The 24,334-nt window shown below is 50.6% G+C and overlaps 1 protein-coding gene across 2 annotated transcripts in view; it reads left to right on the top strand.

Moving 5' to 3' along the window:
• Positions 1–24,334, top strand: part of TUBD1 (tubulin delta 1) — a 900,711-nt gene that overhangs the window by 747,622 nt on the left and 128,755 nt on the right. Inside the window, exon 8 of one of the 2 annotated variants that reach the window (XM_069615106.1) lies at positions 1,323–2,136. The exons of the other annotated variant lie outside the window; for it this stretch is intronic. Within the exon in view, the coding sequence (XP_069471207.1) occupies positions 1,323–1,495 (173 nt within the window). The 3' untranslated portion in view covers positions 1,496–2,136. Of the gene's footprint in view, positions 1–1,322; positions 2,137–24,334 lie in introns of those variants that run through there. 2 annotated transcript variants of the gene reach the window in all.

Genomic DNA, 24,334 nt, shown 5'->3' on the forward strand with positions numbered 1-24,334 from the left:
ATACACAAAAAGGTGGTCTCCATAGTCCATAATCCCCTGATATTCCATTACTATTTCATCTTGCAGAAAACAAAAGTGCATTGATGCACAAAAGATTACGGGAACAAACAGACCTAGCTACCGGAGGAGGACCTCTTTAGGAATGGCAAACTGATGCTGTTTGAGGTGCTGAAAACTCGACATGAGGTTCCTGTGGGCCAATTTCTAGCCCTGACAAACAGTGCTAGAAAACGCTGGATCTTGCTCCTGATAGAGCCAGATGCCAGGAGAGCAACACTGTACCAAATAGTGGAAGGGAGGGGACTCGTGTCCCAGACCTATGGTAAACTCCTTACATTAGTACACTCGTCAGATCTAAGAGTTAGAAAACGAATGGGAACGCAACCTTGAACATTGAGGAAGAGAAATGTGTTTGAATGTTCGGTTATATTCACAGGGTCTCGTGAAATGCTTGTTAGAGCAGATACAATTAAATATGTTAGAAATTATCTGACTCCCTATAGATTGTCTAAGTTCTCCCCAACAAGGTCCCCGAGATGTAGAATGCATAATTAGGACAGGGTTGATGTCCCACATGAATTCTGGATGTGCCCAGTGATACAAGCATTCTGGAAAAGTATACGCCTTCAAGTGGAAGGGATAGGGTTGCCCAGTGATACAAGCATTCTGGAAAAGTATACGCCTACAAGTGGAAGGGATAGGGTTGCCCAGTGATACAAGCATTCTGGAAAAGTATACGCCTACAAGTGGAAGGGATAGGGTTGCCCAGTGATACAAGCATTCTGGAAAAGTATACGCCTACAAGTGGAAGGGATAGGGGTGCCCAGTGATACAAGCATTCTGGAAAAGTATACGCCTACAAGTGGAAGGGATAGGGGTGCCCAGTGATAAAAGCATTCTGGAAAAGTATACGCCTTCAAGTGGAAGGGATAGGGGTGCCCAGTGATACAAGCATTCTGGAAAAGTATACGCCTTCAAGTGGAAGGGATAGGGGTGCCCAGTGATACAAGCATTCTGGAAAAGTAAATGAACGTCTGGAATTTGCTCTTGGCCATGAAAGGAAATATTAACACCAAAACTCAGAAACTACCGGAGAGAATGCCTCCGATAAGACTCTGATGAACACCCAGTTGAACTGAAGAGATGGGTGCCAAGCATCTGAGTTGTATTTAGAGATATAAGGGTAACTGCAGTGGCAAAGCTTTACGAGTAAACACTGTTATGTTATATAACATGTGGGGATTTATGGACATGTCATTGATGTTTATATTGTGTCAGCATTTAATAAAGACATTTTTAAAATATTTCTTTTTTTTAAACAGGACATGCCACCGACATAAAAGTAAGACTTCAATTCGACAGTGGCTGCCATGACTACACATCAGTACTGAAAAAGGGGTGTGGACAGGGGGGGCTCAGTCATTGTCCTGGATATAAACTGTATAGATCTGGCTGTGACCCAAAGCATGTTAAAAACAACAAACTTGTCCTCTGATTGCTATTTGAGACCTTGTTAAAAAAGCCCTCTCCCAAGTAGTCTCTGTGGCACAATCAGTTAATGCTTGAGGCTGTTAACTGAAAGGCTAGGGGTTCAATCTCACCTCTGGATGGCTTATGTGGTCAGTGTAAAATTGCCAAACTATAATAACATTTATTTGGTTTATATTTGTTGGTAAGATTTCACAATTTCCTAGTGGTGAACCCTCTTTCCCCAAAACTGGAAAAGGGTATTGGGTACTTAAATAAAGAGAAAATCATGGGACAGGAGAGCAGAATGCTCAATTCTGGGACAGTCCCAACACAACTGGGGCGTCTGTTCACCCTGGGTCCAGAAGAAGTAAAATGTGTGTGTGTGTGGTTGACTATGGTACCGAGGGGTGTTAAAGGAGACCGTGGAGAGTTGTATTGGCGTTAGGGTGGTGGTTTGATCGCTTTACTGTGATCATGTGAGTTGGGGTGGTGTACATTCCATTGTGTTAACCTATTTGGAGTTGTGTATTGAGATGGGTTGTTGGTTAGGGTAAAAGGTAAACTAATTTAGAGGTGCCATACTTTCCTTAGCAGACCACCGAATAACAACTGCAAAGAATGTTTTGGACTTTTGAAACATCAAATAAAGTTGTATTTATTGGTTAACATATATGCAAATCAATCTTTCACCAGCTTCTAAGCTTTGTTCTCCTATAATATGCAATGTTACGTGAAGTCAAGCTATGTCATGTTATGCTATGCCAGGGCACAAGTTCTCACACAATTGGTAGTCAAATTGTCTGGGCGCTCCCGTTTGATTGTCCTCTGACACCTCAAAATCACTCAACCACTGAGCCATTCAGACTTGCATGGGATTATGATACAATGCAGCTGGACGGGCATTGTGAGCTGGCAGAAGGATGTGTTGGGAGGGGTGTTTTTTCTTCTTAAAAGTGCCATGTATGGCCTATCAGAGGAGTATTAGAGGAGTAAGGGGGCAAATGGGCGATCACCCTCTAAACCCTTTGCACGTGTTCTGGTGCACCGCGACCACCCACATACCCACTGCCTTCCATTGACACTGCAGTCAGTCAGTAAATTTGGCTTTATTTTGATCCTTAGATCATAAAAGCAACAACACGATACAAGCATTTACAATCTCAACAGCTGTCAGAAAAGATCCTTGCTGCACCATCACATTATAAATCACATAATATAAAACAATTGACTAAAAACATAAAATATCAAGAATTTAAAACTAAATTGCATAATTACACAGAGAGCGTCACTTAATTCTTAGGGTCGTATGACTACAGCCGAAAATCAACAGATGAATATATTAATTATTTAAAAACCGAAGATAAAAGAACATCATTGTCATATTGATCTTAAAGGTGCAAAGTAGTTTTTGTGCATTACTTAACTTCCACGTGAATATACAAAAAACTATAAAAAGTCAAAAGTAAAAAGAGCTGAATAGAATCCTTGGTTTCTCAAATACAAAAGGGAGCAAGGGGGGATTCCAAGATGGCCACCTAGGGAGCAGGACGCGTCGCCCCACGCTCCCGACCTGCGTTGTGCTCCAGTCCCGTCCACAGCTTTAGCAGCCCTCCCCGGCATCTGGACGGGCCGGCGGGGCTCCCTGGAAGACCTTGGTCCTCCTCGATTTCGGACGCTCTCGGGAGGGACTGAGGTGGGCGAGGCTGGGGCTGGAGTTGGGGCGCCCCTGCGGCTTGGAGTCGGAGCGCCCTGGTGGAGTGCGAGCTGAGCCGGGCCCCAGGGGCTGCGTTGGCCGGCGTCCACCGAGCGGTTGGTGTTCTCCCCCTCCTCGGTTCCCGCTGTGCCGTGAGAGGGGGGCTTCAGCGGGCGGCCGCCAGGGTGTTGCGAGGCCCTCCCCCTGGTCCCCTGGAGCTTCACCTGTCTGGTGTTCCTCGGCAGGTCGGCGTTGGAAGGTGCGGGGGCGGCCCGCGGCCCGGCCCCGGAGAAGTTGGAGTGGCCCCTTCCCCCCGGAGGATTGTGAGGACGTTTGGGCGTCCTGCTTCGCCCCGTAGACTGCTGGGCAAGTGGATCATCCCTGCTCCCCTCCACGGAGGCATATCTTTGGAGGTGAGGAGGGGGGCGGGTGGTCTGAGGTGGCCCCAGAAATGAGTTTGTTGAGGAAGGCGGGCTCCCTGTGCGGCAGAGTCGTGGGATATCTGGGGGCCGGGGCAAGGAGCAGCTCCCCTAGCTATGTAATACAGAGAGTCTCTCCCGGCACGCATTGAAGCGGGGGTCCCCCATCACAATTCTTGTGCGCTACCAAAAAGATTCTGCTTGACCTTGCCTGCGGGGGCACCAACTGGTTCTTGCCTGGAGGGTGCACAGTTGCTTAGGACCTTGGCCGGATTGGGGTGCGCTCGCTCCTGCCGCCCTCCACCCGCAGCCCTGCTAACCGGGAGCTTTTGCTGAGTTCTCAAGCCGCTTTCTGGGGACGGCGGGGCGTGGGCGCCCTTATCAGCCATGTCAAGATTAAAGAATAAAGACTGTCCACCCCAAGGGAAGAACCCCAAAAAGGCACCGGAGGGCCCCCTCACTAAATTTTGATCCAAGGAGGTAGACGCGGCCAAGGACCCACAGGCGGCCACAGACTCCCCGGAGAGCACCCCCGGGTGTTCCCGTGAGGGTCAAGACAAACCAATCACCCAAGCAATGCTTTCGCAGTTTATGGGAGAGTTAGTTGAGAAAATCACGGCTGCCAGGCAGAGGCAAATGGACAAGCTGCGCGAGGACTTGGCTGAGAATCTAAGGGATCTTAAAAGAGACGACGTTAAAGTCGAGGAGAGAGTGGACATTAATGAGCGGGCCATACAGGAACTGACGGAGGACGCCAGAAAAGCGGACAATCTGCTAGAGTCTGTGGCTGTGGCTACGCAAAACCTGGAGCTACTGGCAGTGGATCTGGAGAACAGGTCTCAAAGGGCAAACGTTAGAGTGAAATCATTGCCGGAAGATGTCCAGGACCAGCAGTTAAGCCCAGTCTTGAAAGCTATATTTGTTGACCTGCTAGAAGCCAATCCAGACCCTGAAATGCAGTTCGATAGAGTCCACACAGTGGGTCTGCGATCGGCCGAGCCAGGGTCCAGACAGCGAGATGTGCTGGTGGCCTTCCATAGTTATGCAATGAAGAAGAAGGTTATGGAAAGAGCGAGAAAGGCAACTTGTATCACCTACAATGGCCAAGAAATATCACTGTATCAGGACCTAGCGAGGAGCACCCTAATTAAGCGGCGGTGGATGGGTCCAGTCCTGTCCTTCCTTAGATCGCAGCAAATCCGGTACAGATGAGCTCACCCCTTTGGTTTGTCTTTCATGTGGCAAGGTTCCCATCATAAGACCACGACCTGCCACCAAGGGATGTCCTTGTTGGGCCCAGAAGGGCAGACCCCGCCCCCATTAGAGGGCCCCGACGAGCCACCGGCTACTCGAAAGCCATGGGAATGGTCTACAGCCAAGCGCAGGAGAGGTCGCAAGAGACCCACTGACTCGGGTCGCGCGAAGCCTACTGCTGATGGGGCCAGCAACCGGTTGACGGGGCAGTGTGGTCCTCAGTCAGTCACGTGAGACTTTCCTTGGCGGAGCCTGGTTAACGATTAGAGCCCGGGGAGGGCATTACCGACAGCTGTTCACTAGTGGTTGATGGGTTGTTCGAATTAGTTGTGTGGGTTGCGGGTTGGGGGGGGTGGCCGGGAGTCTTGGAATGGGGAAGGGTTTCCCTGGGTTGAAAGTTTCCGGGTTGGTTAATGGGATTGGCTCTCGTGGCAACTTCACGAGGGGGGCTGAGGGCCAGTCGTTCCCGCCTGGAGGGGGAATGGGTGGGGGAGGGGAGGTGGGTAGGGGAGGTGGGAGAGGTTTTAGATCCAGTGTTCAGGGTGAGGCGCCTAGGCTTGGCTCCCTTGGTAGAAGCGCATGCTGCAAACAACTAGTGCAACACTTGAGGAGCGGCTCACGGGGTTCTTCAGAGTTAATATGGTCCACATGATTCAGGCTAATGGTTAGCTCCCAGGTTGTAAAATTCCTTTCCCTAAACGTGAATGGTCTCAATTGCCAAGTTAAAAGGAGAAGAGTCGAGAGGTTTCTCAAGAGAGAGCAGCCCCAGGTAGTGACCTTGCAAGAGACTCACGTGCACACCAAGGATTCTCACAGAATTAGATTCTGGGGTTATTCCAAATTGGAACAGGCCACACAAGCCTCCAAGAAAGGGGGGGTCTTAATTGCAGTACGAGACGGATCAGGTCATTCCATTAGAGACATGCAGAAGGATAGTCAGGGACGGTATCTGGTCGTGTTAGTGGAGGGCATGGGCGAGATCTTCACGGTGGCAACTCTATATGCCCCTAATCAGGCCCAGGATGCCTTTCTACAAAAATCCCTCACGAGACTGGGGAATTTTGCTGTGGGTAACATTGCCCTTATGGGGGACTTTAACTTGGCGTAGATAGGAGCTCCACATCGGAGGATCTGGTAAGGAAATTGCGGGATTTGGCCCTGGTGGACACTTGGTGGGAACTTTACGGACAGACGAGGGGGTACACCTTCTACTCACATGCACACAGGTCGCATTCCCGGATAGATTATGCCTGGATCTCGAAACCACTGTTAGGGAGGGTGACAGCATTGGAGATAGGAGCAATCACGTTGGGAGATCACGCCCCGCTCACTCTGATAATGGAAGCGCCCAAAGGTCCCCCGTCCATCTGGAAATGGAGGTACCCAGCCCCGCTGTTTAGGGATCCGGTCTTGGTTGGGGAGATAGAGAGGGAACTGGGGGATTACTCTAATAACAACAAGTGGGAAGACACTACCCCTCAGAATTGGTGGGACACCCTGAAGGCCACAATTAGGGGAAGGATCGTTGCAATTAAAGCTAGAAGGGAACGGGAACTGAGGTTGGAGGAATTATGGTTGGAAGCAAGGTTAAAGGAGATTATGGCTCGCATGGGCACAGGGATGTCAGCGGCCACCAAAAAGGAATACAGGGCTGTGCGAGGTCAGTTAAACCTAATACAAACAAGAGCGGCAGAACGTAGCCTCCTCCGTCAGCGACAAAGATACTACGTCAAAGGCAACAAAGCTGACCGTTTGCTGGCCAGAAGGTTGCGTAAGGAAGCAGGTGACAAGACAATAATAAAAATAAAGGGTGAGGGAGTTTTGCTTACGTCGAATTCGGACATTGAAGCTCAATTTACTAAATTCTACACTGTCCTCTATAGTTCAAACTTGCCCTATTGCTCAGATCAGGATGCTTATTTGCGGGATGTTGACTTCTGATGGTTACCGCGGGACGATAGGGACGCTCTGGAAGTCGAGATCTCGGCGGATGAGGTGAGGAGAGTTATTAATAACCTTCCATCCGGCAAAGCCCTGGATCCTGATGGGTTTGTCATTGAATTTTACAAGACCCATAGGGAATTCCTGATTCCAATTCTTACTAAACTGTTTAATTGCATGGGGGCGACGGGCTTTCTCCCCAATTCTATGAATGAGGCCAAGGTAATCTTGATACATAAACGGGGCAAAGGTCCGACAGACTGCGCGTCATACCGTCCTATTGCTTTAACGTGGACGCCAAGATTCATGCCAAGATTCTAGCTAACTGCCTTGAAGCCATCCTCCCCAAGTAAATTCACTGCGACCAGTCGGGGTTTATAAAGGGCAGACAAACCTCAGATAATGTGAGACGGTTGGCACATCTGGTTGAAAAGTCTCAAAGAAAGAACACCCCGGCCCTTCTTCTGGCGATCGACGCCGAGAAGGCTTTTGATCGGGTTGAGTGGGGCTTCCTGTTTGCGGTCTTGGGTCGAATGGGGTTTGGCCCGGGTTTTATTACTCGGGTAAGAGCGAACTACTGGAACCCGGTCATACATCTGGCAATTAACGGCAAAGTGTCCGCTCCGATACCGGCGGGAAGAGGTACCAAGCAGGGCTGTCCGATGTCGCCGCTCCTTTTTGCCCTCCACCTCGAACCGTTCTTGGAGACGGTCAGACGGTCAGAGGGGCTGATGATGTCAAGGGAATCCCATTTTGGGGGAGGTCCACAAGATTGCGGCCTTTGCCAATGACATGATCTTCTCATTGACTCACCCGACCATCTCCCTGCAGGCGGTGGGAAGAGAGCTTAACAGATTTGGGCAGGTAGCGGACCTAAAAATTAATATCCATAAGTCTGAGGTGCTTCCCCTTACTTTGTCTTCGTCTGCCATTCAGGACCTCAGAAAGGTTTACGATTATAGGTGGGTGGACTCCTCACTGAGGTACCTGAGGATCCAGCTGACCAAAGCTGTGGAGCACTTATATACAGCAAATTATCCTCCGCTTCTTCAGAAGGTTAAATCCAAGCTGGTTGACTGGGGCCCCCTGGAGATTTCTTGGTTGGGTAGAGTTAATACTTTAAAGATGGCAATTCTTCCACTGCTCCTGTATCACTTCGCGTCCCTACCGGTCCGCGTCCCTACTTCTTTTTTCAGAGCCCTGCAGAAAATAACTAATAGGTTTGTATGGAACCAAAAGCGTCCAAGGTAGCAGCTTCCACGATGAAGGCATTGCCGGAAAGAGGTGGATTAGGGGAACCTTACTTCCGTGTGTCCTATATGGCAGCACAATTGAGGGTCATTAGGGACTGGCAAAGGGATGACAGAGGCAAGGTGTGGAGGTCGATGGACAGGGCAGTGGTGGGGAGGGACCAGGAGGGGGTCCTGTGGTTCCCAAAGCAAGACAGGCCGACCAGAATGTACTGTAGTATAATAACGGCAACAATAGGGGAGGCCTGGTATCAGGCCGTCGTGAGAGCTCAGATCACCTCCTTCCCATCCCCGTCCTCACCCCTGAATGGTAACCCACAATTCTCCCCAGCGGCCACATATGACCCGAGCTTCAACCCATGGTTTTCGGGTGGTTGCAGGATGCTGCGAGATATGCTAAAGGGGGGTGAGGTGAAGCAGTTTGAGCAGTGTAAGAGGGACTTTGGAGTGGGGAAAAAGCAGAGATTCTCGTACCTCCAGATCAGGCACTTACTTTCCCATCCATTAGTAAAGCAGGTGGGTTCTCGCTCCCTTACCCACTTTGAAACATTTCTAGATACTGAGTCGGGTGATAGGGGATTGGAACGCGAGGAACCCATACTCTCCAAGAACTGTATGAATAAATGGGCGCAAGATCTTGGAACAGGCATAGAGGAACAGGAATGGCTTAGGCTGTGGTCCCAAAACCCAAAACTTGCAAAGTCTATTCAAATCCGCAAGATCTGGGTGAAGCTCCTACTGAGATGGCACCGCAGCCCCCTTAGGCTACATAAAATGTTGCCCACGGTTTCAGAGAAATGCTGGAGGGAATGCGGTGCTGCGGGCTCATGGCCACACATATGGTGGGAGTGCCCGAAACTTGATGCATTCTGGTTGCAGGTTCAGCGGGCTACTGCCCAGGTGTTGGGGCTTCAGCGGTCTGATGACAGGGGTAGGGACTTGTTGGGCCTGAATGCAGCCTTCAGTACTCTGCCCTCTAAAGCCGATCGTAAATTATATGTGATAATGATGCTGTCTGCTGCATTGGTTTTAGCTAGAAAGTGGAATTCGGAGGTCCCTCCACAGGAGCACGAGTGGGTCGCCAAGCTCTGGACATTGGTTGCTATGGAATGGTTAACCTACTCGATCCAGGGATGTCATATGCGCTTTTATACAGACTGGGCCAGTCTTCTGTCATTCCTAAGGGAGGGTGCACGCCGGGCATGGTGCCCTAAGCCAATGGAACTACTGGGCATAATCCGCCCTCGGGACGAATCTGACCTGTGGATTTACCTTGACTGTTGTTCATGCCGTCACCTCTTTTGTTGATTTCGAGCTATCTCTGAGCCCGTGGGATCTGGGAGGGGACCGGGGGAGGTGAGGTGGGATGGGTGGGGGGATTTTGGGGGGGGGGGTTTAGGGGCCAGGTTGTTGTTTTCTTGTTTCTATGAAAATCTGCTAATAAAAATGTATTGGAAAAAAAAGGGAGCAAGGCACAAATGAAACCCTCAATTTGCACCCCTAGTAGTATTAGACATTGAAACAGAATCTGACCCTCCGTGCACTCGTCAAAGAGTTCACAGCCGAATGCACCACCAGTGCATCTCTTGAGTTAATACACAGTACTAGGGTGTCTTTTGCATTAGTTATTAATCTATATGTAAATAGTGGCTTGATATATCTCTTTCTAGCATTCCAGTGCGATGCACAAAATCATAAAAAGTGTGTTACATTTTCGATCTCATTTTCACACATGGGACATTTGTTGGAAAGATCACAGTTCCATTTATGTAATTATAATGCCAAGGGTAATGTTCCAATCCAAAGCTTGAGATGCAGAGCCCTCGAGAATTTCGGGGAGACTGTATCCAGATACGTTTTGTAGCCAAATGTAGGCTTGCACACCCAATACTTTCTTCCCCTCTCACTGTTTAGAATATCAGTGAGGAGTACTTCATTACTCATCAAGGACACCTTGATCTTTGATTTTGCCCCGATAAATTGGGGATTTAACCAGTGGTCAAAATATCCAAGTGAGTGCAGAACCTCTTTCAGATATGTCATCCAAGGGAGTGATCGGCCACCCTCCTGTGAGAGAATGTCTTCAATTGCAGATCTGTACACGGCAAGTTCTGGGGAGGATAAAACCCTTCCCTAGTAGAAGAGAGGTTTTGATGTACACAGGAACCCAATGCCGGGATATTTGGGGTAATGTTGTTTTCACTAGTGGATAGTCTATTGCAGTTTTCTTCCTCCCCACAGATATGTCCCATATAAAGCTGCTTGCCTGGCCTGTGCAGAATATGCTTCTAGGGATACCTTTACAGCCCCATTACCATAGTCCTGGGAAAACTTGCCAATGGCACCACCATAACGACTGAGTGTAATATTTGCTTTAGTCACTTGTGGAGTCCAATTGCATTTTTCTGTGAAGTGAACCCCCAGATAATCATACTATTTTACTTGTTCAATCGGCTTCCCTTTCAATTTTAGGCTAATTTTATTAAGCCCTTTAGTTCTATTTTTCCTAAAAATCATGGTTTTAGTTTTGTTTTACATTAATGGAAAGCCCATTGCAATCACAGAATTCTTCAAATGCCAACAGCTGATATTCCAGACTGCATGGCGTCAGGGACAAAAATAATGTGTTGTCTGCAAACATTAAAATTGGTCAGCATTCCCTGGCCAGAGTTGGTGCATCACAAGGAAGATTCATTAGTTTCAGAATTATGCCATTAATAAAAAGGCAAAAGAGATTTGGAGCCAGTACTCGTCCTTGGCTTACTCCCATTTGAATAGGAATTGTCTTTTTCACCCCCATATCAGCACTCCATCTTACCACAGCCTCATTACCACTGTAAAGACTTTGTATTGCCCCAGGATGGGCTGGTGGGATCCCCATGTCTCTCAAAGTGTTCCAGAATAGCGCCCTGGATGCCTTGTCAAAGGCCATTTTTAAATCCACAAATGTGACATATAGTCTACATTTTCTTAAAATTTCGTATTTGTCAGATGTGAGGCCCAGCCTAAGGCTGTGGTCGCTAGTACGCCTGAAATCCAGCCTGTAGGTGGTGTAAGACATTCAGGGTAATTCATGGAATAATTGTGCGCCGAAATTTGTGGCGCAAGCGTGAAAAAGCTAGCACACGCGTGCGAATCGCACACATGCGATTCATGGAAGGCCCTGCGCGTGTTTTTCCCGGGATGTGCACCAAATCTGCGCTTACCTTGTATGTCACTGTGACTTTCCAAACGCGTGCGCGACAGGAACGGGGAAAGCGCACAACTTCTCGCGCACACACCTAAAAAGGTGGCAGAACACGGGGAATGGGGAACAACGCATGAAAATGTAGGTGTAATGTGGGAAGTACCGCTGAGAAACACACGCAACGCCCACATGCTAATGAACAACACGTATTAATGGAATCGAATACAAATATTCACAAATACGTCCGCCACACGAAAGCAGGCGGAAGCGCCCCCGCACAGCATAAAAGTGCATGCAAACAACAAAGAAGCATATACAGCTACGATTAATGTCCCATTCCTCGCAGGGGTGATCGCGGAATACCGCAGGAGTAGGAGAATAGCCAGGGCCCAGATTTATTTGCCCAGCACCAGCCTTTTTGGGATGCCTGATGACCAGGTCCATGGCAGGTATAGGGTTCACCTCATATCATCCTAGACCTGGTCACTGAGTGGGAGGATGAACTCACATCACCCACCCCGTGCTCCCAAGCATTAAGCCCCTTGGAGAAGGTGCTCAATGTACTGCATTTTTTGGCCACTGGGTAATTTCAGCGGACAACTGCCATAGTGGAGGGCGTCTCACAGCCCACGCAGTCCCGTTGCCTACACCAGCTGTTGGCAATCATCACTGCACGCCCCTCAGTCCGCAGGCACATGTACATGCCCAGGACACCCGCAGAAAGGCAGGCCATGGTCCAGGACTTCTACAGGGTGGCACACTTTCCCAAAGTGCTTGGTGCCATAGATTGCACCCATGTGGCTCTATGTCCACCTAGGGCCACTGAAAACATCTACCGCAACCACAAGCACTGGCATTCCCTCAACGTGCAGGTTGTATGCGATGGCAAGGGAATCATCACCTCTGTCTATGCAAACTATCCAGGGTCCACCCATGGCAGTTTCATATACAGAAAGTCTGCCCTGTGCCGGGCCCTGGATCTGGGAAGCATGGCAACACATGGCTCATAGGTGAGTACAAATGCCTGTGCACATGCATGCATGTCACACAAACAGACAAATACACAAGCCCAACTAATGACAACCATTATCACCTTACCAGGGGACAGTGCCCACCCTCTGAGCACCTACATGATGACGCCAATACGGAACCCCACCACACCACCCCAGGTAAGATACAACGCAGCCCATATTGCAACCAGGGCCACAGTGGAGTGCACATTCAGAGTGCTCAAGTCACGCTTCCGCTCCATTGACCGCTCTGGCGGACAGCTACTATATCCACCCCCAGTAGTGTGCAGGATCATTGTGGCCGCATGTGTCCTGCACAAAGTTGCAACACGGCGGGGTGTACTGGTGGACATGGTGGTGCCCCCACTTCCCCAACCACATGCACAGGTGCTGCGAATGGGAGGGGAAAGGGCATGTGGCGTGGCAGCCGGTACCCAGCTTGTGGCCACATTTTTCACCTAAAATCCAAACCCTGCGGAGTGCACACAGGCCTGGCACATACCAGGTGACAATCGATGATGAGAAAGGGACAGTTAATGGTCACAAACTTACCACCCTGAGAATGTGTCCACGGAAGTGCCACATTGTGTGCATCCCTAGCTACTTAAACACAACCAATCCCTTGTGACCAAAAGGAACACGTGCAAGGTGCATATCCCACCCACCCCCCTGCAAAACAGGGCATGAAAGTACTGGTATGCCACCCAAACCCTCCCAACCCCCATGACCCCCGTCTGCCACACCATGCCATGGTATGCAACGGCAAAACATCAAACCAAATGCACAACACATGACACAATCGTCATGAAGTGCCACGTGACAAATGTAAATAGGCACCAGACAATCACATCTGACATGGACTCTGAAGAAATGACTGACCAAAACCTCACACCCTGAAAACTGTGGCACAAATGCATGCCGCTAGTGGAATAAGCTACAAAACTCAGAATACCTGTTGCCATGCACATTGGACAATAGCAAATTGGCATTACAAACACTGTGTGCTGCGTGTGTGTGCCCTGCAACACACTGCTCACCGGACAGCACAGTGAGTGTGCATTGTGTTGGGGGAAACCCATTGAGCATCATGAAACATAAGTACAATCAACCAAAAGTACACTGTGATGCATGTACACGATCAATTAATTGGAAGTAAACATGGATTGTATGGACACAGCATGCCTGAGAAGGCAATCTGGGTGCACGTGTGTGCATGGTGTCGTCGTAGTTGGTGTGGGGGTGTGTTGGCTAAGTGTTTGTGTCAGTAGGGACATGCATTGAATACATGCATGTGAAATGATGTGAGCCTCAGTGTCCTGTACACAGCACATGTGAACATTGCCCTCAAGGACCACCCCCCTGCGTGTTAAACCACACCAATCCCTGACACCTCAAAATCAAACCCAACATAGGATCAGCCATTGAGCAGCAGAACATATCATGTACAGAGTACCCCACATTGAGAATTGCAGACAGTGAGAAATCACAGATTGATTGTAAATCCGTATAAGGCCTACACACAAAGTGCATGAAAGCGCCTCAAGGAGGGAGGGAAAAAGGGAGAATAACAGTACATTCCTACAAGTCCTTCAAACAGTCCACAATGTGAACAATAACCATCAAATCAAAGCAGATAGTACAAGTGCTTGTAACAATAAGGGAGAGTCTAGGGAGGGAATGTTGGAAAACAAAACTAGCATCAACATTGCTGTGCCTGGCGGAATAGTTGCAGTGCAAGAGTCACATAAGGAGGGGGATGAGGGAAAAGGAGGGAAGAGGTGAGGAGAGTAACAAAACAAGTGACAAACAATGGAAGGTCGATGAATAATCAAGATAGTGCTGGGGAGGGGGAGAAGAAACACAGAAGGGAAAGGGGAACAGATGATCTGTAATCAGTGGTGGAGGGACTGATGATAAAAGTAAGTGCCAAAATAAAACTCAAAAAGGTGAAGGTGGGGGGTGGATGGACAGAGGCAGAGGGGGAAGTGTCTGCAAAGAACAAGCGGCTGCGTATCACCATGCCTGATGGCAATTAGGGAAGTGCTGGAAAAAGACAGAGGACAAAGAGGAGGGGAAAGGGTGGTGGAGAGGGAGAGGGAGGAAAGAAGGGAGGAAGGGGCCAAGGTATAAAGGCAGGAAGGGGGAGGGGGAAAGAAAGCACACACGGGGCAGAGGGAACGAAGAGGGTGCAGAAGGGGAGGGGATGTGAAGGTGGAGACAGAGGGAGACTGGCGGGGGGTAGGTGGAGACTGGCGGGGGCAGGGGAGACAGGAGGACAATCAAGGGACACAGAAGGGTGGGGTACCGTGGTGGACAGGGGTAGACAGGGCCTCCGTTGTGGGCCTTTGGTAGTGGTGTCTGGCTCCAGCCTCCTGGTTGCCTGGATTGTCTCAAGGGACAAGTGCAACCAATGGGAGGAGGGGGAGCAGGGCCAGGCCACAAACAGGACAGTCAAGTCAAAAGCAGTGCAGCCATATTTCAAATGGCACAATAAAACACCAGGCAGGACTGCAAGGTGGCCAAAGCAGGGGAAGCAAGGAATTGGGGGTCGATGAAACACGTGGTCACAAGGATAACACAGCGTGCAGCGGCATATCAAAATCACTGTAGGCTAAGTGTCCCAATGCAACATTGTCAGCACACGGACCCCTGACACCATCAGTGTGTGTTACACAGCCAGAGGGTGCATGGTACCGACTACAGCAGGAAGTGCATGAACATAGACAGTCAAGTCATAAAAAAATCACAAGCAACACGATGAAATGCACAGTCAACAGAATACTCACCAAAAAGAAGTGCATACATGCATTGGAGAAGCCATCCGGAATACCTACTAGGGGTGCACACACAAGTAGGACTGCAGACTGGCCACAGATATGACGGAAGCCCAATGCCCCTGTGTAAGATGCTGTCACACCGAGCCATTCTTGAGAGCCCATGGAAAGGGGAAGCAGGAGTAGCATATGTGTCAGGACCCCAAGCAAAACACATACACGAGACAAGCCTGAATGGGCCCTGCTGGAACACACAGTGGATGCCTTCAAATGCCACAAAGCACCACACTGTCACATGAATGCACAATAGACACAAAAAAAATAAAAATTGCAGGAAAAAAAGAAAATCGCCACATACGATCTGGGGAACGAGGGGGCACCCAGGAGGGGGGAGGTACAGGGTGCACCTCAACAACCACATGTGTAGATGTTGAGAATTTAAAAAAAACTCAATGGGCTCAGCGCCTGCACGGCCCGGCCTATGTGGGAGATAGGTTGTCGTCGTCACCCTCTGGATGGAAATCAGAAGGTGGATGCTGCACAGTTGCCTGACCATGCCTATCCGCAGCTTGCCCCTCAGCGGCAGCAAGCATGCAGGTCTGGTAAATCAGGTCCTACATGGCAATGACACGTAGGTCTGCATGCATTACCTCACATGTCACACGTGCTTCCTCCTGCAAGGACTCACATGTAAGACGGAGTTCTGCTTGCATGCCCTCACATGACAAACGGAGCAACTCCCGGCTTGCATGGAGTTCAGCTGAGATGGTTCTTTCAAGCCGCTCCATCCTGTCTTCTGCCTGCCTACTCTTGCCCATCATGAGCGCACCCAGAGTAGATCGGAGGGATCAGTGTTCCACCCTCAGGGCCTTACGGTGTGCCTCTGCCTGAGCAGCAAGTGCTTGACTCAAAGCCACCATTTCAGCCCGGCGCACCCTGTCAGCGGCCGCCATGCCAAGCCTGAGTGAGTGGCACGTGGACTGCGTAGCCTGCTGCTGAAGCTCCACCTGCCTTTCAGGGGGGAGGATGGAATGGGCCACACTTTCCATACCTTGAGCCATCATCTCAACTGCTCCCCCCTGTTGTTGTGCCATGGCATAGATGGCATGCTCCCACTCAGTTGACCCCGGTGGCGCACGGCCAACGCATTGCCGGACACTACACCTGCCAGGGCCAAGGAGCCGTGGTCCTTGCTGGGTTGGTGCCTTCCGTGGCTGCAGGACTGCATCCCTCCGTCGACCTGATGCCCCAGGAACATGGTCAAATGGTGTGGAGTGTGACCCTGCACCCGTAACCACCACAGGCGGCATTACAACCCCGCCTGGCCCCCTACTGCAGGTGTCGCGGACAGAAGATCATCCAACGCAGGATCACTTACCGGCGACGACACGTCATGATGCAGATCTGGCTCAACATAGTGGTCAGAGGATCCATCAGATCTTGACTCAGAGTCAGCTCTGGACACGATGGCCTGGAGCATCAGTGGGTTCTCGTGGGCTGCCACCCCACGACCACCACTGGTGCCTGGTTGTTGATGTAAAATGACCACCGTGTCTGAAATGACATCTTCATCCTCTGCCTCCAGTGCATCATCACTGCAACATAAACAAAAGAAACATGAACACGCATGTCAGTAGCAGATACCACACACATACAGATAACAACATTGACAGCCAACACATAAAGCAGACATGTCACACGCAACTCAAACCCCAACATGCATCCAGTGGCATTGCAATGCAAGTGTATCCCGAAAGCAGAAAAGGATGTGTGCAAAATGTGAAACCAACACATGTATTGCAAGTTGCACATCACCTGCATCACATACAACCTCTAGCAGGCACATATCCAAGGCAGAAATGAGAGATGACAACAAAGAGATGGCACGTAACATAAGCATGGGGGAACACACAAATAGCCACAGCTGGCAATCAAAGCAAACACACCATGACACATGCAACTTGCATGTTCACCTGCAGCACTCAACAACCATCGACTATGCAGAGTACATGTGTCACAGGAGGCACCTACGCTAGTGCGTTTCTATATAGTGAAAGGAGGGACATGGGTACATACATGCCAGGTCACTATCACACAGCAGCATTGTGTTGGCATGTTGAAGGGCTGAACTTGGCACAGGAGTGGGTGTGTGCAGTGCAGTGCATGTGTACCCCCTCAACTTCCAACATCAACACGTACGTAGTGATGTCAATCTCCAAACATGACGGCAGTGTAAGGACAATTGTAGCCATCATGTGCAAATGGCATGCACTATGTAGCGTGAAACCCCCACCCTCTGGGAATAGCAGGGAGGCACTGCATGGCAATGAAAGGTTCACCACAGAACTGTGCATTGGCAGACAATGTTGGCATGCGTCTGTTGCATGTCATCAGTCGAATGTTACTACAGCCGATGAGGACAGATGAGGAACTATCAGTAGTACACCCATGCATGCAGAAGACACAACACCAGTTGAACAGAGGCAGGGGGCCTGTAACAGGGGAGCCATGTGCACGACACTGATGTGGACACCCTAAAGTCGTGCGTGAAGACACTCAGACCCACAGTGAGCAAGAAATGGCTGTCCAAATAACATGACACTTGGATCATCCTGGAGACATACTACAATGAGCAGGCGGACAGGACACCTAGAGGCATCCATGGAATTCACATGGAGCATGATTGTGCACACATGTGCACGGGGAGCCACTGCCATCAGCACAGTCAGAGTGAGACACACTGCACCAAGGACAAAGAATGTATATGACATGACATCTCATCAAGATTGCCCTTGTACCCAAGTGGCTCAGAGCGCAACCAAGCAAAGGGAGGGGAACAAGGGAGAAAATAAAATAAAAACAACAATCTTACTGGGCACAGTGATATTGAGAACACGCAAGTGCATGGAGAAGGGAAAAAGGGGGTAAACTCCCTGGAAGGGGGAGAAGCAGAAAGCGCCGAACAGAGGAGACTAAAGAATGAAAATTAAGTCTTATGATAGAATAGGCATGGAAAAGGTGGTAGTGCAGCCAGCAAGTGGCAAGTGCAAGATCATTGGGATAGGGCAAATCTGATAAGTGCAGAAGAAGAGTGGGGGACTGTATGGGTACACGTACAGGACCCATTGCAATGGGAGGCCTGGAGGCAGTGCAGCAGGGAGGCAGGGTGAGCAGGTACCTGGGCCCGAAGAACAGAGGGTGTCCAGGTGCACAGTGTCAAGAGATAAAACAGTACAGCTGGACAGAAGAGGGGCTATTGCAGGAGCAAATAGGAAGGTCTTGAGGTGCTTCCGGAAGCAGAGAAGTTTCTCCTCAAGTTTCAACGTGGCAGTAGGCTGTTCCAAAGGGAGGTCCCAGCCGTAGACACAGATCTGCCCCCAGCTTTTTTGTTTGATAAACAAATGACCCGGAGGGAGTGTGAGGTAGAGAAGCAAAGGACTCGAGAGGGTAGGTATTGGCAGAGGGATAGTTGAAGGTATAATGGACCCAGGCCCCAGAAATCCTTGTGCACAATGCAGAGGGTCTAAAATGTAATCCTTGCATCTGCTGGTAGTCTCGCAGTCCTGTACTGGATTAGTGGTAGAGGGCGGAGAGTGGAGGCAGGTAGAATTTTGAAAGAGGCTGTCACAGTAGTCCTTCCTTGAGACAACCAGAGCTTGAGAGACAGTGAACTTGTAGGTGAACGAGAGGAAAGGCAGAGTACCCCTGAGGAGGTTAAGCAAGAAGTACAAATCTCAAAAGACGTAGGAAATGTGTGCGGAGAAGGAATGTGTGGAGTCAAAGGTGACCCCAGGTTGTTGGCCTTGCAGGTGGGGGTAGGAGGAGGGCCAAGGGAGGTCGGCCAGAGAGTGAGGGGAAAGAATGGTGAAGGTGTACTGATGAGGAGGATTTCAGTCTTGCAGGCATTTAGACAGAGATCATTGGCAGTACACCAATTTCAAATGGCAATGAGGCAATCAGAAATGAGGGAGGGAGAAGAGGTGGCCGAGGGCAGCCTGAAAATGAGTTGAGTGTCATCAGCATTGTACTGGAAGTTGCAGCAGAAAATGTAAATGCAGTAGACGAGAGCTGCCAGGTGCTGTTTGAAAAGCCAGGCCGAGAGGTCAGACACCTGCTGAACACCATAGGTAGAGAGTGAGATTAATAAAAGGAAGGACCCAAGTTGTAGCTGGGAGGGTCACACGCGCCAAATACACATGTCATTGAGTAACACGCATCAATACTCACCGGACGATGCATCATAATCCATCCTCTCTCCCACTCCACGGGTGTGTTCTGCCTGGATGAACTCTGTAGCGATCTCCTCGTGCTGAGTGAGTTCATCCTCCTCTGGTGCTGACCCACCACCAGTCACCTGAGACATGGCATAATTGGAGGCACGCTTTTGTTTTGCACAGCGTCAGAGGTCATTCCAACGCTTGTACCAAGGGAGTGGGTGTTGGAATGAGGATGGAAGGTCTGGCTTGGGTCTGACTTACTGCCGGGGTGGTGTTTGTTGCATCTGCCCATGCAGTTACCACCACCTGTCTGCTTGGGGCAGCAGATGTCATAACTGCCCCAGATACATGTGCCCCAGTCACAGCTACACTGGACACACTTGACCTGCACCTCCTGACAAGATGGAAATTGTCCTGGGAGTCCATATCACGCAACGCAACATGCGCTGCCCGACCCCGAGCCCAGGTAGTGGTCCCCACAGCTGCACCTGCAGCTACCACCACCGGTGGGCCCGTGACAGTAGATGAAAGTTGCTGTTGGGTCATAAGGGCGCCAGCTTGTGATGCAACAGCTGCATCTTCAGAAGCCACAGGGGGTGGTAGCATGTCTGCACCAGCACGTGGCTGGGCTTCCCCCTCTGTATCCACCCTGGCCACCCTGGACTACCTGTCCCCCCTGGTCTCCACGCCCACGTGCCCGACCGTGCACACCCCTGGGAGGACGCCCAACTTTGCCGCCCTTACCCTTTGGTGGCCTCCCAACCATGGCACAGATGGTAAATAGCCGATGGGAGGTGCACTCAACAATTGTCCTGGGCAATTGGGTTGAAGGAGGCAGGGCACTGGATGGAATAGGTACCCCTGTGCTCCTGCAAGGCTGTCTGTGACCCCTGGGGAAAAATGACGCGTCACGCAACGCTCAGGCACCCCTAAAAAAAAATCATACTTAAAAAGAGGAAAAATAAAAAATGAAAAAAAAATAAAAATACAAAACAATAATTAAATAAAAACGTGCACGCGACCCTGGTAGCCCACATGTGTGGAATAAACCTCCCGCAGTACGTTGTGGCACCCAGGGACACAAAAAACACATACGCATGGAACACGTGGGCTACTATGACCTTGAAAACGGTACGCGACGAACAGGGGGAGCCACAGTGGGAAAAATAGCGTGCGCGACTCACCGTCTGCCTTGCGTGGAAAAGAAAAAGAAAAACACACGCGCTTGTGCACCTAGGCAACACCCCACCAAAAGAAGTGGTATGAACTTCAAATGCTGTGAAGTAAACGCATGTGAATCCAGAAGAGTAAACAGATGCAACGGTCTCCACGAAAAGCACGTACAACAAACTGCTGGCCCGCGCTCACCTTTAACCCGTGCCGAGGGAAACGCCCGTGTGCGTCACATCACTTACGTGCTTACACGCTAAGGCCCTTTCCTCGAATTACATGCTGACGTGCTGTATTTTTAACATGCGGATTCACTCTGTATCAAGCTGGCCACGTGACAACACACGGAAGACCACGCTCCTGCCCAGAAGGCCATTTTCTTGCCTCCCAGAGCCCCGAGCCGCCTCCCACGAGCCATCTGCTGCTGCCTGCATGCCTGCTGGCCATGTGCCCTGCTATTTGGTGCCTGCACATCAGCCATCTGCAGGTGTCCAGTTGCTGCGACCACCCCCTGCTGGAACAGAAGACTCCCGACTGGTGTTCCATTGCTCCACAGCCCAGCCCCAGGACCCAGTTGCCTGCCCACACCTGCCTCTGGGGTTGCCATGTCGGGGAAAACACCATCTAAGACCACTGGCAACCCCCAGCCAGAGAGGCAGAGGGCTGTCAGCTTCTCAGCCAGAGAAGTTGGCATCCTGGTGGAGCAAGTCCTGAGGCATTATGATGCCCTCTTCAGACGACTTTGCGCCGACAAGGAAGGACACAAGAGGACCTGGTCGGACATCATGGTTGCCATCAACGCGGAGGGGGTGGCCACCCGCGACTTGAAACACGTCCAGAAGCACTGGGAGGACTTCAGATCCAGGACCCTCACAATGAGGGTCCTGAAACGCATCGACCCAGTGCTTCACCACCAGGTCCTGGAGAGGCAGACCCATCTGGAGTCGAGCGGTGAGTGTCTGGGCTACCCCATTCCACACAGTGCATGTTTAGGTGTGGCCTGAGTGTGCAGCTTGGACATATGTCTGACATGGCCCATGTATGGATGTGTGTGTGTGTGCAGGGACATGCCCATTCTGCATGTGAGTGCAGTCATGTTTGATGTACATCAATGATGTATGTGTTCCAATGCATGATGCCCAACAGCATGTGGAGATGCACACATGTTAGCATTTCTGTGTATGTACTATGCCATGGTTGGGGTGTGACACATGGATGCGGGTTCCACCTTAATGTACATGCACGGCGGACATGTGCAAGTGTATGTTTGACAAGTGTGCGACTGTGATACGCCATGGATGCATGTGACCCGAACATGTGGGTACCTGATTGGCAGATGTGACTTAGTTGCCAATGATTGCACTGTGACAGGTGTTGGAGATGTGCAGATGCATGTCTGTTTGGTGGCATGTGTGCATGTGATCGGCACTCCCCATGTTGCTTGTGACGTCATGCCAACCTTTGGTTGTTCATGCAGTTACGTGTGTATGGATGCTGATGCCTGTTGCACGATACAAGTTTATTGGTGCATGTGTGTGGGTTCAAATGATATGAGTGTGGGGAGTGTGATGCCATCTGTGAAGTTTTACACTGCCACTCATGTGCAACTGTCATGTGTGTTTCAGACCATTGTACAGTGCCCTGATGCCTGTGTTCTGTCTCTCCCTGTCTGCAGCGTCAACTGATGAAGAGGGTGGCGACGGCGCTGAGGAGCACTGCAGCAGGTATCCCACCGCCATCCGGAGATGCAAGGCCCAGCTCCCCTCTCATGTACTGATATCTTCCGGGAGTGAGGAGTCTGGTGCCGCGTCCATGGCTGCAGTTGCTGAGGGAATGTCCAAGAGGCAGAGGTTGGAGGTGGACTCCTCGGCAGCAGAAGGGGCAGCTGAGCCCCTACAGGGGCCTACAGAGGAAGATGGCACAGAGTCATCCAGGTTGGTGGGGGGTTTTGTTGAGTAGGAGGCTGTGGAAGCCCCACTCATGGGGCCTGGAAGGGGGGATTCCACTGTTGCTAGTGGTGCAGTCCAGGGGCAGGGACAGGAGGCAGCACAGGCCACCGCAGAGGTGCCTGTGTGTAATCCTGTCCCTGATCCTTTGACTGCATCATCCCACACCAGCAGGGATGCCTCCATCCAGACGCTGCCCTTCCTCTCCCTGCGGACATGGCAATCCGTGACCGGATTGAGCCTCTCCTAGTTGATATGGTGTTGCGGCAACGTTGTATTCGGGATGACGTGCAGGGTTCTCGTGAGGACACTGCACGTCATTTTGAATACCTGTTTGGCTGCGTCGCACTACTAGGACAGGTCGTCGGCACTGGGTTCCTCCGTGTGCTGGATCTTCTTGCGACCCCCTCCTCAACTTAACCCCTGTGTGCTATTCGTCCTCCGTGCCATCTTCCTGCCCATGTGTCACCTGGGCCCCCTGTGGAGCTGCCCCTGAGCCAGCAGCCAGGCTGGTGGAGGACACATCCCTGCCACAGTCGGGAGTCGGAGGTCCAGCAGGGGTGGCCACCCCACCAATTGGACCCCAGCAGAAGGAGGACGTGCAGGCATCATCAAACAGGGCACGTGCACAATGGCACAAGAGGATTCTATCAGCCTGGAGGCCATTTTGGTGCCACAAGCAGTTGCATTGGAGGCAGCAGCAGGCTCAGCGTGGGAGCGATCATGGCTCGGGCCATCAACATCCCGGGGGCAGGCATCGACCGGTGGGCAGGAGGACCCAGGATTGGGAGTGTCTTCCGTGTGGCAGCGGTTGGGCCAGCAAATAGATGCGGAGTAGCGGCGGGCGGAGAGGGCACAGCTCACAATGGTATGGGCGGAGAACTCCATGCATCAGGCTTTGAGGCGGTCTGAGTGTCTTGAGGCAACTCGCAGGGAGTTGGAGGAGGCCATGGTTGCATCCCTGCGAGACCTCGAGGCCAGGGAACAGGCCCACCTCCGGAACAACGACATGGAGTTCAATGATGCCTTGGCCCGGGACATCAATACGTGAGCCTTCGGTCTAGCCCGCCGTCTTTGTATATAGTTATTTAGGTTTAGGTTTAATTTGGTTTTTATTATGATTTGGAGTCCACGGACTTTGCTCCACTTTTTGTATATAGTTGTATTTTAGATAGGGTTTTTGGTATGTTTCCTTTTGTTTTGGATAATAGACCCTTCAGACTTTCATTTTCAATATTTTCGGACATGTACATACTTTCTTTTTTAGATGTTCACGTATAGTAATGTTTTTTTATGCTTTTCAACTTAGGATTTCTTTCTATGGACTTTGGGGATGGACCATTTTTCTTTTTTCATGTTTTTGATTTTTATTTTTCCTTGGAGTTTACTTTCTTTTTCATATTGCAATCATAATTTCTTCATTTGCATGTGTGGTTTTCATTTTATCATTTGGTTTTGTTTTTAAATCATTTCATTATTCTTCATCATTGGTGTGGTCTACTATGATTTATTTCGTGCATGTCTCCATGAGCATTGGCTCAGTCATGTGTTGCCACTGTGTGGCTCTGTAGGACATTTGTTGATGGGCATGCTGGTTCTTTTCAGACTCTCATGGCATGGATAATTTACTGGGGAGTGGGTGCAGTGGATCGTTGGGTGTTTGTACTGGGGGTGGGAGGGTGGGATTTGGGTTGGGATTAAGGCCATGGGTATGTATTGTTATGATGTGGTGTTTGGGGGGACATGAGTCAGGGCCTGCTGGCAGGTGCCCGTCACTGGGGCTGTGGGGGACATGAGTCAGGGCTTGCTGGCAGGTGCCCATCAATGGGGGTGGGGTAGAGGGACATGAGTTGGGGCCTGCTGGCAGGTGCCCGTCAATGGGGGTGGGGTGGAGGGACATGAGTCGGGACCTACTGGCAGGTTGCCGTCACTGGGGGTGGGGTGGAGGGACATGAGTCGGGGCCTGCTGGCAGGTTGCCGTCACTGGGGGTGGGGGGGACATG

Source organism: Ambystoma mexicanum, chromosome 9 (genome assembly GCF_040938575.1).
Source record: "Ambystoma mexicanum isolate Mex_15411 chromosome 9, UKY_AmexF1_1, whole genome shotgun sequence".
In the NCBI taxonomy this organism is placed as follows: Eukaryota; Metazoa; Chordata; class Amphibia; order Caudata; family Ambystomatidae; genus Ambystoma; species Ambystoma mexicanum.